At 33.5% G+C, this 15744-nt stretch overlaps 1 protein-coding gene across 1 annotated transcript in view; it reads right to left on the reverse strand.

The window, feature by feature from the left end:
• The window catches only part of LOC106473361 (POU domain protein 2-like), a 22164-nt gene that overhangs the window by 3049 nt on the left and 3371 nt on the right, over positions 1–15744 (reverse strand). Inside the window, exons 3-4 of the mRNA XM_013934048.1 lie at positions 11455–11613; positions 2085–2205 (exon numbers count right to left, since the gene is read on the reverse strand). Coding sequence (XP_013789502.1) covers positions 2085–2205; positions 11455–11613 — 280 coding nt within the window. The remainder of the gene's footprint in view (positions 1–2084; positions 2206–11454; positions 11614–15744) is intronic.

The following is a 15744-nucleotide window of genomic DNA, read 5'->3' on the forward strand; positions in this document are numbered from 1 at the left end:
GAAACCCGGATTCTAGAGTTGTAAGTCCGCAGACATACCTCTGTGCCTCTGGGAGGCGTTTACGTCGAAGAACGTCTACGTTCTTTTGTTTATAATCAGTGTGATTGTCGAAATATTAAATGAAATAAAGTAATTAAGCTCTAATATCTCACAAATTATAACTCTTGAGGGAAAAATACTTACTACAGATTCCTTAGTTCACATCAAAACACAATTTTACTGAAGTAATTACAAAAATATCAAAAAGTTATAGTTACTTATGTATATACATATTTGTTTAATGCATTCGTTACATAATCTGGTAATTATAAAAGTAAGAGTAATTTACTAGCGAAGTTGACATGGTTAATTTCGGTCTGAGTTTGTGTATCAACAAATCCTTTTTTTATACGGAAGCACCGTTAATTAATCAGATCTTAAAATAATTCGAATGGAAAAATTACATCACAGTCATGTATGGCGTGCTCTAGTACAGTTGATTTAGTCGCGGATCTTAAACTGGCAAGTCCTTTAACACGAGCGAATAATTTTTTTAGTGGACCCAATATAACTACACTGACAGCAAGGGCAAGTAAATTTATTAACTGCATTTGATGGATTTAATGCAGGAGTACGGTCCCCTTAAAGCTAAAATAATTTTATAGATGATGATTAGGTTTAAAAATACATCTCACGAAGTATGTTTCTTACCTGATTTTCAATATTCAAAAGCTACGTTTAGGTAAAAGTTTGTTTATAGAACAACATCATGATGTCATTTTTAATTATTCAAAATATTTTCTGAATGATACTAAAAAGAGTGCTTTAGCCCATGTTTTAACATTCAGCTTTCCAAATACGTTAAAATTTGAAGACTGTTTTGTACAATTTGAACAGTTTTTGCTAATGTGGTCGCATCAAACTTTTTATTCTAATTCAGGTCAATCGTTTAGCAATATTAGAATTTAGATTAGTAATATAGCTTTGATTTCATATAATAATTATAATTTTGAATATAAAATATTCTTAGATTTAAGTTCAGAGGAATTAAGCTTTGAATAATTTAGGTAAAAATGATAATATTGTGATTTCTAAATCCGTTAAAGGTTTTTTTTTAACAGTATTACAATTTTGGATAGAAAGCAATATTCAGGAAACATTGACGACATTTTAAGTATTCAACAAATGTTGTGAAGTAACACCGTGATCCTACTGGTACTAGAGAAGCTAGGGTACCTTTTAAAACTGAAGAAGGATAGCTTTCTAAATGGAAAACAATATTCAACTACTAGATAATCAGGTAGTAATCCAGGAATTTTTATAGTCTTTCTAAAATCCACCGAGAAGGATGTTTATAACAGTTTAAAATATTCAGTTTCTAAATGGAGAATTCATAATGAAAGCTATGGTTTTCCTAACATTCATAAAGAAGGATGTCCATTACGACCTGTAGTGACTAACGTTGGGACTTATAACGATGCTTTAGCTGTTTTATTTAATTGGTTGAAATTTTTAAGACCTTTAACACAAATGAATAAATGATAAAAGTTTACTAGTGGAATACAACAATGCGCCCAGCTGTGATGTTTAGTCTTTATATATATAATACCAACACACTATTAAAAGAAATTATACAGTTAAGTGATGATTTGATTTTTAATAACAACTCTGATAATCTGAGTATTATCAAATCAGTATTTTAGAGTTTAGTTTTGTTACGTTATCACCTTATATTGGCGCGCATTTCAGTTAAATTTAATCAAAACGCTAGCTTAAAACTGTAGTGTAATCTACAACCAACTTAATCATACACTTTTTTGCCGTGATAAGAAATTCACCGATTTTGTTTTGCATAATAAGTATACTTTTATATACTTTTGTTTTAGCATTTCTACAACCTTTTTTATATTTTATGGGTTCTTTGCACATAAAAAATAACTCAAAATTTCTTCTGACGTAGGAAATATTTCCACGTTTATTTTAATCTAACAAACTGATCCATGTTTACAGACGATAAAATCCATTGTTATGCTTACTGGATGTGTTAGTACAATTCTAGATCCATTTCACTAATACGTCTTTCAGTTTTTAATATTCAACCTTACCAAGTTTAATCCTCTTTTGTTTGAAAGTTTTGGCAAACTGCTCTAACTCCTCCAGTTCCATGACGTCAACATGGTCTGTCCCCTGGGGCTGACGTTTCACGTATGAACTTGTTGGACCACTCTGATGAGAGACAATGTAATGGCGTTATGTCCAGAAAGAGCATAAAATGTATATTCTTAATTTTCAACAATACAGGATTAAACGTAAAATTCCGTTCCGTAAGTTTGAAATAATAAATTTCAAAATATAGAAGTTATGCTTTAATATATTATTCCGATAAAAACACGTGGCTGGATATTCTAGCAGAGAAATAGAGAACAGACGTATTGTTTCTGCTTTTTATTTCTTATTTTCATCTATTTGTGAAGTATTGATGATTTTGTTTGTTTGTTTTTGAATTTCGCGCAAAGCTACACGATGGCTATCTGCGCTAGCCGTCCCTAATTTAGCAGTGTAAGACTAGAGGGAAGGCAGCTAGTCATCATCACCCACCGCCAACTCTTGGGCTACTCTTTTACCAACGAATAGTGGGATTGACCGTCACATTATAATGCCCCCACGGCTGAAAGGGCGAGCATGTTTTGTGTGACAGGGATTCGAACCCGCGACCCTCAGATTGTGAGTCGAGTGCCTTAACCATGCCGGGCCTTAATGATTTTAAAACGATACCTCCAATATAAAAATGTATGTGTAAACAAACTCTTCCCAATTTTGAATACTCGTATAATTTAAGAATAGGTGCTACATTATATATGTGGTTGTAACAAGTTCAACATTTTGTAGGCAAGTCAGTAAGTAGGTAATAGACAATGACGGTAAAAATTGGTATGCTCTGATTTTTTTATTACACATGATAAAATACACAGTACATATATAAACAATTAAAATATTTAAAGTATCTAAAGTTTAAATACTAAAATCTTCTTTACCGTTAAAACTTGTGTACTTGAGAATGATCGCGCCAGAGATCGAAACGTTATACGTGTTCTGAAAAATTATCTACCTTACTGCAAAAGCTGTAACTTGAAATCAAATCAAATCAAATATAGTTAGTACACGCAATTCAAAACTTTATAATGTCAAAATTATAACCTTCTGCTATTCTTCTTGCCCCTTTCAGGTAATAAACATACTATTATAACCAGTATAGTACAACTATTAGCTAACCACAGTAAAATCTACCTTGGGCTGAACTGATTCTTGGGCATCGCAGAGCTTTAGTTTGCTAGATTCTTGTGAAGTCTGATTTTGTTGTGAAGGTGACTGGTGAGCCATTACAACACCTGCTTGTCGGCTTCTAGTGCTAGGGGTTATCGAAGAAGCTGCTCGATACTGTAAATTCTGGAGAGATTGATGCATCAGAAGTCCCTGTAATCAATAGTTAAACTTTTGAAACTCCATATATGATTAAATAAACGCTTTTAAAAATATTCACGACCTCATGCTCACTCTAAAGGTACAAATAAGGTGCAGATGCTGGAGAATTTGTAAAAAGTTGCATCTTCCCCCTACCCTTAGAAGAAAAGTTTAAACTCTTTAAGAAGTTCGCGTTTGTGCTCATAAGAATTATCATTACTGAATGTCAGGGTTTTGTATATATATGGGTTGAGGATTCTTCTACAGTAGGTGCCTGTTACTTGTTAGCGATAAATTCGAACAATAAACGGACAGCACACAATCCACTTGTTTTAAAATAATATATTCAAAACAAGTCAAACGTATGTACAAAAAGTCTTTACACTATTGGTTATCACAGTTGTATCTAAAGCTCTAAATAATTCTCTTTCTTGTCAAAAGTAAACGCAGGCTGATTCAATTGGCAAGACGAATTATTTTTCTCTATTCTGTTTCTTACTGTACAATCTGCGATAAATTTACTTACGTCACTCCATGGGTTACCATAATTGTATCTAGAACTTTAAATATTTGTCTGCTTTTTCGTCCACACAGATGGGTTCAATTACTCTAGAACACCCTTTGGCAAGACAAGTTATTCTCCTTATCTCTATTAAACTGTAAAAATTACTTTAAAATATCGCCCGTTATGGCTAATCACCTACACGCTGGCCAACTTCACGTTTTCTAACCTTTTTTCTGATTGAACTTAATTTACTTGCTTTACTTTATTTCATATGACTTGCACTCGCCTGGTCGCCTATATTTATATGTTGCCCAACTGAGGCTTCGAATTTTCTCTAAACTCACTTAAGTTAACCAAACAAATACAGAAGATTCGAGTAACGTGACGTCAACAATATTAGTAAAGCCTAGACAACAAAGTAATTACAAACACAACACATGATTCGTACAGAATTATATAACGAGATCTGTCACAACTAAAACTTTTAAAACAATACATCTTCAACATTCCTGTCTTAAAAACTGAACAATAATTTAATATTAAGTCACAAAATAAACTAAATTATAACACTTACACTAAAAAGTTTTGTACACTATCCTACCAAAAGTCATGGAACATGGGTAGTTATGAATAAAACATGTCTTAATTTCAATAAATTAATAGCGTGTAGGACCGGCTTTGGACTTAATGACTGCTTCAAGAAGACTGTCTACTAATTTCTGGTAGAAAGCTGGTGGTATTGTGCTTCACTCCTCCTTTAAAGCATTAGTAAGCTCCACCATTAGATTACACCATTAATAGTTTATTTCTTTTAATTCATTTACTATAGACCATTTTCAACCTGACTGTGTAATTAGGCCTGTTTTCTCGGCTACAATATTTGCAATGTAGTGAATATCTGCTATCTATGATGACTGCACTGGTCCCCCAGACTTTATTTTGGCACCAGTGTTTCCTGCAACGATGTCTGGAATGTCATATGACATACATTTTTCTCGTGAAGTAAGTTATTTGTTCACAATGTTAGCTCAATCAACACTAAAATCAGATTAATGGCCAATTACACAGGAAACGGGAACACACTTTCTTTAACATCACAGGGATGATTTTAAATTGTTTACGATTCCATACATCGAATTATCCTAAAATATTGTTTGAGTTTTGTGTACATATATGTTATATTGTACAATTTCCTGAAAAACATATTTTTTTTTCGAGACCACCGCATTTTTGTAATTATATTCCAAAAATGGGTATATTTATACTTATTTTGCGTACAGTCATGTGTCACTGATCTGCTATAAAAAGGCATCCAAATATATGAAACCTTTAGCGAGTGCCGAATCATCTGTTTACTATGGAAAACGCCAAAATAATTTCCGATTGTTTACGACACTAACATGTTTGATGATAATTGTACTTTGTGTTTCGCCCCCCAGTGGCACAGCGGTATGTCTGCGGACTTACAACGCTAGAAACCGGGTTTCGATACCCGTGGTGGGCAGAGCACAGATAGCCCTTGTGTAGCTTTGTGCATAACAAAACAAACAAACTTTGTGTTTCTTTTTACTCTTATATATTTGCATTGAATGTTATTTAGTAATACAGTCTGTGTTCATTGCTTCTCGTTTGATATTGTATTTTACTTTATACAGGACTTGTCTACCACTGATAATGAGTTATACGTGCACACCCAGCTGATATATGTCGATACAGTAAGTTGATTCTAATGACCTGTGTCAAAGACATATTCTAATTAACTGTATTGAAGATCTATATATTTTTGCATTTGAATTATTTACAACGTGAGTTGTTTCTTTTCTTTCAGACTTCCCCAGGTCCCAAACGAGCATCTGATGTAGATGAAGCAGAAGTAAGATTTTCTAATATTGGTAACAAAATCTATATTGATATTTTAAATTATAAATTTTCAGTTTTATTATTTTTGTTACATATTTTACGTATTATTTTTTCTTTCTTTTACAGACATCAAGTAAACGTCCCCGCTGGGATTCTTTTTTTTTAATGGAAGAAACTTTCGGCATAAACGCATCAGTTAAGTCATATTACTTTATCTTATTTCATGGAATTTATACTTATCATCGTTGCTGTTTCTACGTTTAATTATTATTACTGTGATCTTTCTCGTATCTCACTATCGCACACACGTTTAGGCTAGTTCTTAGGGCTTGACTCTATTACTTTCGGCTGCCTACTTAGTAAATTGACCGTGCGTGTATTAAACAAACCTTTTCAGTCTGGTTAGTAGTATCAGTTTGGTTTGATTTGAATTTTGCGCAAAGCTATTCGAGGGCTATCTACGCTAAATGTCCTTAATATAGCAGTGATAGACTAAAGAGAAGGCTGCTAGTCAACACCACCCACCACCAACTATCGGGTTACACTTTTACCAACAAATAATAGGACTGATCGCTACAAAATAATAATAATAAATACGGCTGAAAGGACGAGCACGTTCGATGAAGTAAATTCGAACCCGCGATTAGCAGATTGCGAGTCGAGCGTCCTACCCACCAGGCCCTTAGTAGTGTTAGGCACAGATCATTGGTTGTTTAGTAAATTACTTTCCTATTTGTTGTAATTAACTTATTTTAAAGTATTATTACTGGGATTACAGACGAAAATAACTTTAACAGCGAGGGTACCTAACTGATGAATCAATGCTTTCTAATCATTAAAAGTTGTAGTAAGAGTAAAAAACACTAAAACCGACGTTTTTTGGCACAATGAAAGGTAAAATATTTACTATTGGTTACATCAGACTAGCTTCGGTAACATAGTTACCATAATTAGCCCTGATTTTACCTTAGCAACTTGGGATTACAATATCTAGCTTCCCTCTCTCCTGTAAAATGTTTTGATTTTACTCTCTTGGAACTATTTAAATACAGGACGTATATTTTGGTTAGACGGTGAAATTTATATGTATATATTGGTTCATTTATCCAAATGTACACCTACTGAACTTGCAAAACCTATAAATATATTGTTTCCTTTCTGTGTTTTGTGTATTAGAGACACGATTCATTTGGGAATTATGATTTTCTGTATGAGTTGTATTATCTTTGTTTTTTCTTTCAATTCTCTCAATATTAAGTTACACCCACCTACTTTGTTACCAGAAGAAATATATTCAAGGCTTCAGACGTTGGAGTGAAGATGGGTCACAACGTATTTGCACGCCATCAAGTATAGTGATGGGTATCGCTGTAATATTGGCAGCTTTCTATGTTAAGATATTTATAAATGCCAAGTTACATAACAGGGCATAGTAAAGTCCTGCGTCTTTCCAATCAGATGCATGATGAGTAAATGACATTAACTATTCTTGGTTAACATTCTTATCATTCTGGATGATGCATTCTTACTAAACCACATGTTCTTCATAGATTACCTCACTTATTTTTATTTTAAAATCCCCACTTTTTGATAACATAATATGTGAAGTGATTAAAGAACCTCTGACACTTATCCATCTTTATTATCTCTTATGAATTCTAGTTAAGAAGTTAGCACACAGGATCACCTACAAAAATAATAATGTTTTCAAACGAGACTCAAAATTCAAGCGCTTTAGGATAGTTGACTATTCTTCTTCAGGAGAATAAAGAATTTCTTTTTGTTTTGCAGAAGAATAGTTAACTATTCGAAAGCGCTCGAGTTTTAGGTCTCGTTTGAAAACATTATTATTTCTTATGTTCATTCCAAAACATGATGCTGTTATTAAAATGTTCATGTCTTTTTCTCACTAACTACTCAATTTTTTATTCTCTCCTGAGACTCATGTGATACTTTCCTAACCCACGGTTGTTGCATAAACACAGTTAGTCGACTTTCGTAGTGAGGTATGTTTATCTCAATGTGGTTGCTGCCGTAACCTGAATTATTGTATGCGCCGCACGATCGGTCAGAGAAACCCTGATTGAGCTGGTTGTGTCAGTAAAGAAGAGCTGAATTTAGATAGACAATTAAAGTTACTTTTATTGGGGATTTTTTTAATATATGAAAAATACACATCGCTGGTCTCCTGGATACATAAATCGAAAAAGTAAAATCAGTATTTCATTTTACCGTGTCCCATCAACAAGAAGGAAGACCTGGCTCTACTATGGAGCCACATCAGAGAGAGAAAGAGCCTAAGTTAGCTGATTACATTCCAACAATATTTGACTTTCGCGGAGACAACGGACACAAAAGAACATGTAGAAACACATTTGTTGCTGGAGAGCTAGCTTCAGGATCCAAAAATGTTCAAGACAAAACCAACATGAAACAGAATGAGCGTTACAATCTTATAGCACTAACCTCAGTATTATTAATGTTCAATAGTTTTGGTTTGGCTCCGGATAAAATATACTGTATATTAATGAGAATTACGTGTGTAATTTATGATGAGTCAGTTAGACTTTATATGTATTTTTGTATACAGTTTTCATTACAAACTATATTAGAACCGGTACTCAAGGTACAACTTATTGTCCATTAAATGTTTGTGCGTATAGTTTCAAAAGTCATTTCATTTTATGATATTGCTGTGAAATTTATGCTGCAAAAATAATAATATTTTTATTGTGAAGCTCTGAATTCTTCTGATACTGATAATATAACGATTCTGTGTTAATAAGGAGACGAAAACGGAAAACAGTTTTAAAACTGATGTTACACAGTTGTGATTTGAATTTCGTGCAAAACTACGCTAGGGCTATCTGCGCTAAACGTCCCTCATTTAGCAGTATAAGACTAGAGGGAAAGCAGCTAGTCAGCACTACCCACTGCTAACTTTTATGTTTCTCCTTTACCAACGAATAGTGGGATTGACCGAAACATTATGGCGCCCCCATGGCTGAAAGGGCAAGCATGTTTGAGGGGAAGGAATGGAGATTCGAAACCGCGACCCTCAGATTGTGAGTCAAGCGCCCTAACCATAACTACACAGTTGTGTTTGGAACAGAATATCATATGAGAAGGTTATGCAAATATGTAAATATTCTTTGAATGATCATAACGATAATACATAATTGAAACTTTATTTTCAGTAAACTAATTCAGTTCTCTCTGTTAACAGACGTTGCATCAACATTAATAAACTTGTCTGTCGGCAGTAAACCCAGTGATAACGGTAAGGTCTCAAATAGAAACCTACGTAATTTTGTTTAAAATATAGAATCACAATATCTTATTTCATATTTAAACAATTAAGATAAGACGGATTACCTAAAAAGTTTAATTCTAGAGTTTACTGTTTGTTTGTTTGTTTTGAATTTCGCGCAAAGCTACACGAGGGCTATCTGCGCTAGCCGTCCCTAATTTAGCAGTGTAAGACTAGAGGGAAGGCATCTAGTCATCACCACCCACCGCCAACTCTTGAGCTATTCTTTTATCAACAAATAGTGTGATTGACCGTCACATTATAACGCCCCCACGGCTAAAAGGGCGATCATATTTGGTGTGACGGGGATTCGAACCCGAAGCCCTCAGATTGCGAGTCGAGTGCCCTGACCACCTGGCCATGCCGGGCCAGAGTTTACTGTACAAATGACTGCACAGATGTTTTCCCAATTTATATGAGTATAAAAAATAAATTGTTCCTATTGTACTGAGTTTAATAACATTTCTGTATAAGTTATCAATTTCTATTTTGTGGAAATCATTTTTGGTTATATTTGTTTTGATGCCAAGCTGGGTTGTACATATAAAGTGAAAGTACCTCTTAAGGAAGCCAAGATTTAATAAAGAACAATGTTAGATAACGTTCCTCTCCCTTTTCTTTTTGTTATTAAATCCCTAATAACCTCATTAGTTGCTAATTGTACAAGTACAATAATTTTTTTTAAAATTTTATAAAACTTACGATATATACGTAACGAAGCTAGCTGTGATAATATAGAAATTTTAATTCTACAAATAGTATTGAAACAAGAAAGTCAAAACGACAAAAACTTCGTTGTTTAAAATTAAGTTTTATCCTTACTTTGGCAAATCACGATAATTATGTTTGTATAAGCCAAAGTAAGGATAATGTTTTTGTAGTTCTGACTTTCTCGTTTCAATACTTTTTGTAGCAACAAATCTTTCTATATTACTATAGCTAGCTAGGTTACGTATATATCGATCCCTACTTGTCTTTATAAAAAAAAATATACTTATTTGTTTCCTTTTAATTAGCTATATTTTTGTGCCCCAGAAATATCAAGCGTGGCGCGCGTGTATACGTGATTCAATTTTATTACTCATTAGGATCTCTACCAACCTACCCTCAAATGTAATTATATGCCCAAAGTAACGCAGCGTCCGTTTTATATTTACATATATAAATATATACTAGTATCCTTTTCGGTACAAAAATGGAATCACTGGGACTCCAGACTGGAGAGTTTTGCGAAAGAATTAGAGCGATAAGGTTCATCATTTTTCTGCACGCTGTTTGAAACTATGTCACATCAGAGACATTGACTGATACCATTGTTTTGGTTTTTGAGTTATCATGTAATAAAAAAGAAGCAGAAGAAAGAAGAAGAAGAAATTCAAACTTTTTGCTATTACATTTATAGACATTCCCAGGACTCAGTCATTACATAGATGTTGTTATAAAAGGAAACCCTGTATAGAATTGTATAGTTCTGATGAACTATGGGAAAAATATTTCAAATATCATTTCTATTAACAATCGGAGCCACCACTACATAGGCAGTGCTGCTGCCTGCCTAATAAATAAATATTACAGTTGGAACCTCATTTTATTTCGAACTTGGTTATATATACAATTTTCCCATGTCTATTAAACACACTGCATTAAAAACAACAACAAGCAAACAAATAATGAAGAAACTTTTCAAAAAAGGAAGTAAATGTAGGGATGGCTAGTGTCAATCCTTCAAAATTAATGCATAGACAGTGTTACCGCCTATCTGATATTACAATACTTGTAAACCAATAACATGGAAATGTAGCCCGTAGTCATGGCTACATTCCATGCACAAATATAACGTGACTGCTGATTAGATGACTGAGATAATATACATTTACTAGATTCTCAAAAACATCGGTAATTGGGAGTTGCATATTTGGGAAAAACTATCTAATGTTTCTTCGAGTGACAGCTCAGAAGTAAACAAACTTAAGAAGTCGTTATATTGTGGTGATAAGTAAGAACAATAAAATGATGGCTCTCTAGCTGGACCAAACACTTACTCGCTTTCTGATTCTATAGGTATACCGAACACTACACCAAAAACTAAAGTGTTTAAGTACCAGAAGGATTTCACATAAACATACCTGCGCGAATTAGCGTTATCTGCTTTGATAGCAATCAAAACAGCGATCTCGTCTACAAGTAGAGGGAAATCTTCAAATTGCTGTTTCAAAAATTCAGCCAAGAATGGATCTCATTTAATCCAAAGTTCAAGCTCATCCTTCGTTGTTGTTATTCTAGGTACATGCGTTTACATCTACGTACTTATTAACTAAGTAAAATCTTGAAGATGTACCTGAGTCTGAAGAAATAATTGTGCTTGAATACTAGCTGGTAGTTGACCAGGTTGAAGAAGTAGGAACTGACTTAAAGCTTGAAGACCTTGTTGTTGATGCAGTTGAGAGAGTTCTTCGGCACTTAGCTGAAGTCCTGCAAAGTTGGAACCTAGGTGCGCCTAGAAAAAACAAACTCTCTTTTTTCATAATAATAAAACAAAAAGTATATAACATGTACTGTAGAATAACCTATAGAAACCCGATGTTAATCGTATTCTGTTGTCATTCATCACAATCTTAAGAAGAAATATTTGTCTACATTCCGATTAATTAGTAATGTTTCATTAGGAACTGTTTTGATGCTAGTGTCTGTAGTGCTAGAAAAAAGGAATTATGTTGTCAATGAACTAATCAAATGCATCATTGGAAAATAATTTCATAAACAAACTATAAGCTGGAGTAATGTTAAATTTGCCCCTCCTCCGGTGGTTCATCGGAAATTCAATGGGCTTATACTGCTACAAATCGCGTTTCTTTTGCTATAGAGCAGAGATAGCCCATTGTGTAACTTTATGTTTAACAATAAAAAAACAAAAAAATTAATTTAGCAGTTTATTATATGTTGATCATACCTGAGCCTTTGGTAGATTAAGATAATTATTATGTTTCGGAGATAATGATAAATAACATGTGAGATATAAAGTTGTCGCAGTTTTAGAATTTGCTTCTTTGATCATTTCCTCGCGGCAATAGTAACCTGAGTGCCATCTGCCCAAAACTAACTTTCAAACAGCGTTAAAACAAAATAAAATGGATAATGTTGTGTTCTTAATTCTTGGTTATAAATCTGAGTTGTAAATTATTTAAATAAGATTACTAATAAATACAGTTCACTTTCTTAATTCCATTCGTACCATAAAGGTTGTTGTTTGGCATATGTAGCACCTAGACATTAACATGCCTGTCGTATCTCAGCCGGTCTGAGGAGTCCTGGTATTGGGCGATAAACCTCGTATATAACCCCTGATACAGCAGATGTATTGTTGTTAACATGTTATGACATACTTTCCTTTGCTTTCACTCATGGGTTCTTAAAATTTCCTTCCACCCACAAACTGCATAAAATGTCACCTATGCTAACCTATGTCACCTATGCTGTAGGTTGTTTTAAGATAAGGTTGCAAGCTGAGATCAACCACCATGCCGAGTTTAATCTTTTTTTATAATGAGTATCCGAGATCAAAGAATATGATACAGTAAATTGTGCATACCACTCTAGCTGAACGCCCATCCTATGACGGTAAATGCTGATTGATTTTTCTTCTGAAAATTAAATTTAAATAAATCTTTATGAACATGCTTTCTAAAAATAATGTTATAATGACAATACATGTATTCAGAATGTTCATCATTTTTCTAGTATTTTTGTGTGTATATTTGGTCATATCCTATAAGTAGTTCTTGATTAGAATTTGAATTATGTATAATTTTATTATATTTTCAATTCTGCTTTTTGATAAACTGGTTGTCGAAGAAATATTCCTTTATTGTCAAATGTCTGACCCTGAGATTTATTAATTGTGATGGCAAAGGCAAAGATTTTGAGGGTGAAGGAAAATTGCGCGAAGATTTAACTTTTCATATAAAATGCTTATAAAAGTTTTAACTAAATTTTTAGGACGGCATGGCCAGGTGGATAAGGCGCTCGACTCGCAATCGGAGGGTCGTGGGTTCGAATCCCCGTCCCACCAAACATGCTCGCCCTTTCAGCCGTGGGGGCGTTATAATGTGACGGTCAATCCCACTATTGGTTGGTAAAAGAGTAGCCCAAGATTTGGCGGTGGGTGGTGATGACTAGCTGCCTTCCCTCTAGTCTTACACTGCTAAATTAGGGACGGCTAGCGCAGATAGCCCTCGCGTAGCTTTGCGCGAAATTCAAAAACAAACAAACAAACTAAATTTTTATAAATCGTTTGCCCAAGTTGAAAATAATAATGTATTGTTTCGCCATCTATTAGGTTGAAATGATATTTACGTTGTGTTTAATACAGACTTGTGTTTGTATATAATATGATATGATCCCTGATTTAATTTGTAAAGTTATTCGTGTTTTTCCGAATATTCACAGAGTTTTCTGTAAATATGATAATAACAATTAAAAAATTAATTAACATAACATCCCGACTGGGATTTGAATGCGAGACTTTCACTGGATGATAGGTAAGTGTTACAACTACTGTTACACCCAGTCTTTATAATCAACTGTTAATAAATAATTCAAATCCCTAATTTAAACTATGAAGTTATTCTGTTTTTTTTTTCTAATATTGTATGAGCTTGCTCTAAACACGATGACTTAATAATTTAAAAATGTTGTGAAAACTTCCCACTCGACTGGTATTTGAACGCGAGACTTTTGCTTGAGACTAAACCCCTGAGCCAACTTGAACGACAAGTTTAAATTTTAATTCTGTACTAAATATTTTTCTCAGGCAACCCTTTCTTATCCAACAAGAATGAGAACTGTGTCTCTAGAGAAATCCACAGAGAAAGTGAGATTAAAACTGTATTAAAAAATTGTAGTGGTATTTCGTTTTACTTTAGTTACTTGCTGCTACTTCTCAAGCACAACCGCCATTTCAAATGCCGTCTGGTTTCGTTCAGCAGCTGCAAACACAAAAGGTAAACAATTTACTATTTAATTATTTGAATCTGTTGTGGATGATGTTGACTAGCTGCCTTCCTTTTAGTCTATCACAGCGAAATTAGGGACGGCTAGCGCGAAATTTATTAATCACCAAACAATGGTTTCATTAAGCATATATTCGTAATGAAATCTATTTTTGAAATACATTTTATGTTAGAAATATCATTAAAAACATAATTGGAAAAATTATAATATTAATATTAAAAAAAATTGTTGTTTATACCTTTTTAAATCATCATCGTAATTTTGTAGGTTGAAAGTTTTGTTTAATTAACCATGGGCTAGAAAGCGATTAATCTAGAAAAGTAGAAACTGACACAAGATGGGATTCATAACTCTTAGTTTTAGTTCGCTTGCCATTAAAGATAGGTTTTGGCAGATTCCTTGAGATATGATAATTAGCTTATGAAGCTTAGAATCCTTTGATCGTCATTATAGTTTTGAATACAGGAATATTTTTTCAACTTTCTATACTGAGTTTTGATCTGGAAGAGCTAAACATTGGAAAATTGATTATTAGTACCCTTGACGGTTCTTAATCACTCGAAGTTTAGTTGAAGAGTTTATCACCGCCAGAAAGTACAAGCTATAAAATACCCACACAATGAAAGAGTAAGTAGTAAGAAATTAGAGTAATACTGAGTGTCCGCACTTTGTATCTCCAGCTTATAAAAGTATTGAAACGTAATTATACTGCCCCCGCTGTTCTTATCTGCAAACTCGAGGGATGATAACGCTTAAATTCAGGGTATGACTCCCGAGGTGGATACAGTATAAACAGTCCATTGGGCAGCTTGATTCTTAATAAAAAACGTAACAATACCTTCCGTTAAAAATAATGGAATTTAACATTGCAATAGAAACAACAGTAATGCGTTTCAAGAATACATATTTTGAAGAAAATTTTACACGTAAATATAAACTCTTCCTGGTTTTTTACATGAGGTTTAGAAATATACAGTTATACATAGTGCTATAATGTGTATGGAGAATTACTTGTTTATGCTTGTTAGACTCCTAGTAATATATTCTTACATTTCATTATTGCATCTGTGCATGTGTCATACGAAGTACAAAATTTGTGACGTATAATCTAGTTATAAGGGAAAGTAACAATTCTTTAATTACGAGTTCAGAGAGAAACTGGATTTTCACTCTCTGTAGACCCACCATACCAGCGATTAAACCAATAAGCGCACTTTGGTATTGAAGTCACGGGCAAACCTTTTCCCTTCTCAACAAGAGTTTTTATTAAGTATGGTATATTTCTTCTATCAGTCCGAGAGCTTCACCATATTAGTTCACTAAAACGTACGTGTAATGTTACAAGTTTAATTACATACAACTATTATAAGGTCATCAATTGCATGCTGTTCGTAGAGACTATCCTTGATAGGATCAAAAACCTGACTGGAAGTTACTTAGTACCAAATTTATTTACGGGATAAAGAAAGAAAGACCATCCGAATTTATCAATTGTAGTAATTACACGAGTGATTATAACGCGTTGAATTTATCAATTGTAGTAATTACACGAGTGATTATAACGCGTTGAATTTATCAATTGTAGTAATTACACGAGTGATTATAACGCGTTGAATTT

This window comes from Limulus polyphemus, unplaced genomic scaffold (assembly GCF_000517525.1).
Source record: "Limulus polyphemus unplaced genomic scaffold, Limulus_polyphemus-2.1.2 Scaffold129, whole genome shotgun sequence".
NCBI classification, from domain to species: Eukaryota; Metazoa; Arthropoda; class Merostomata; order Xiphosura; family Limulidae; genus Limulus; species Limulus polyphemus.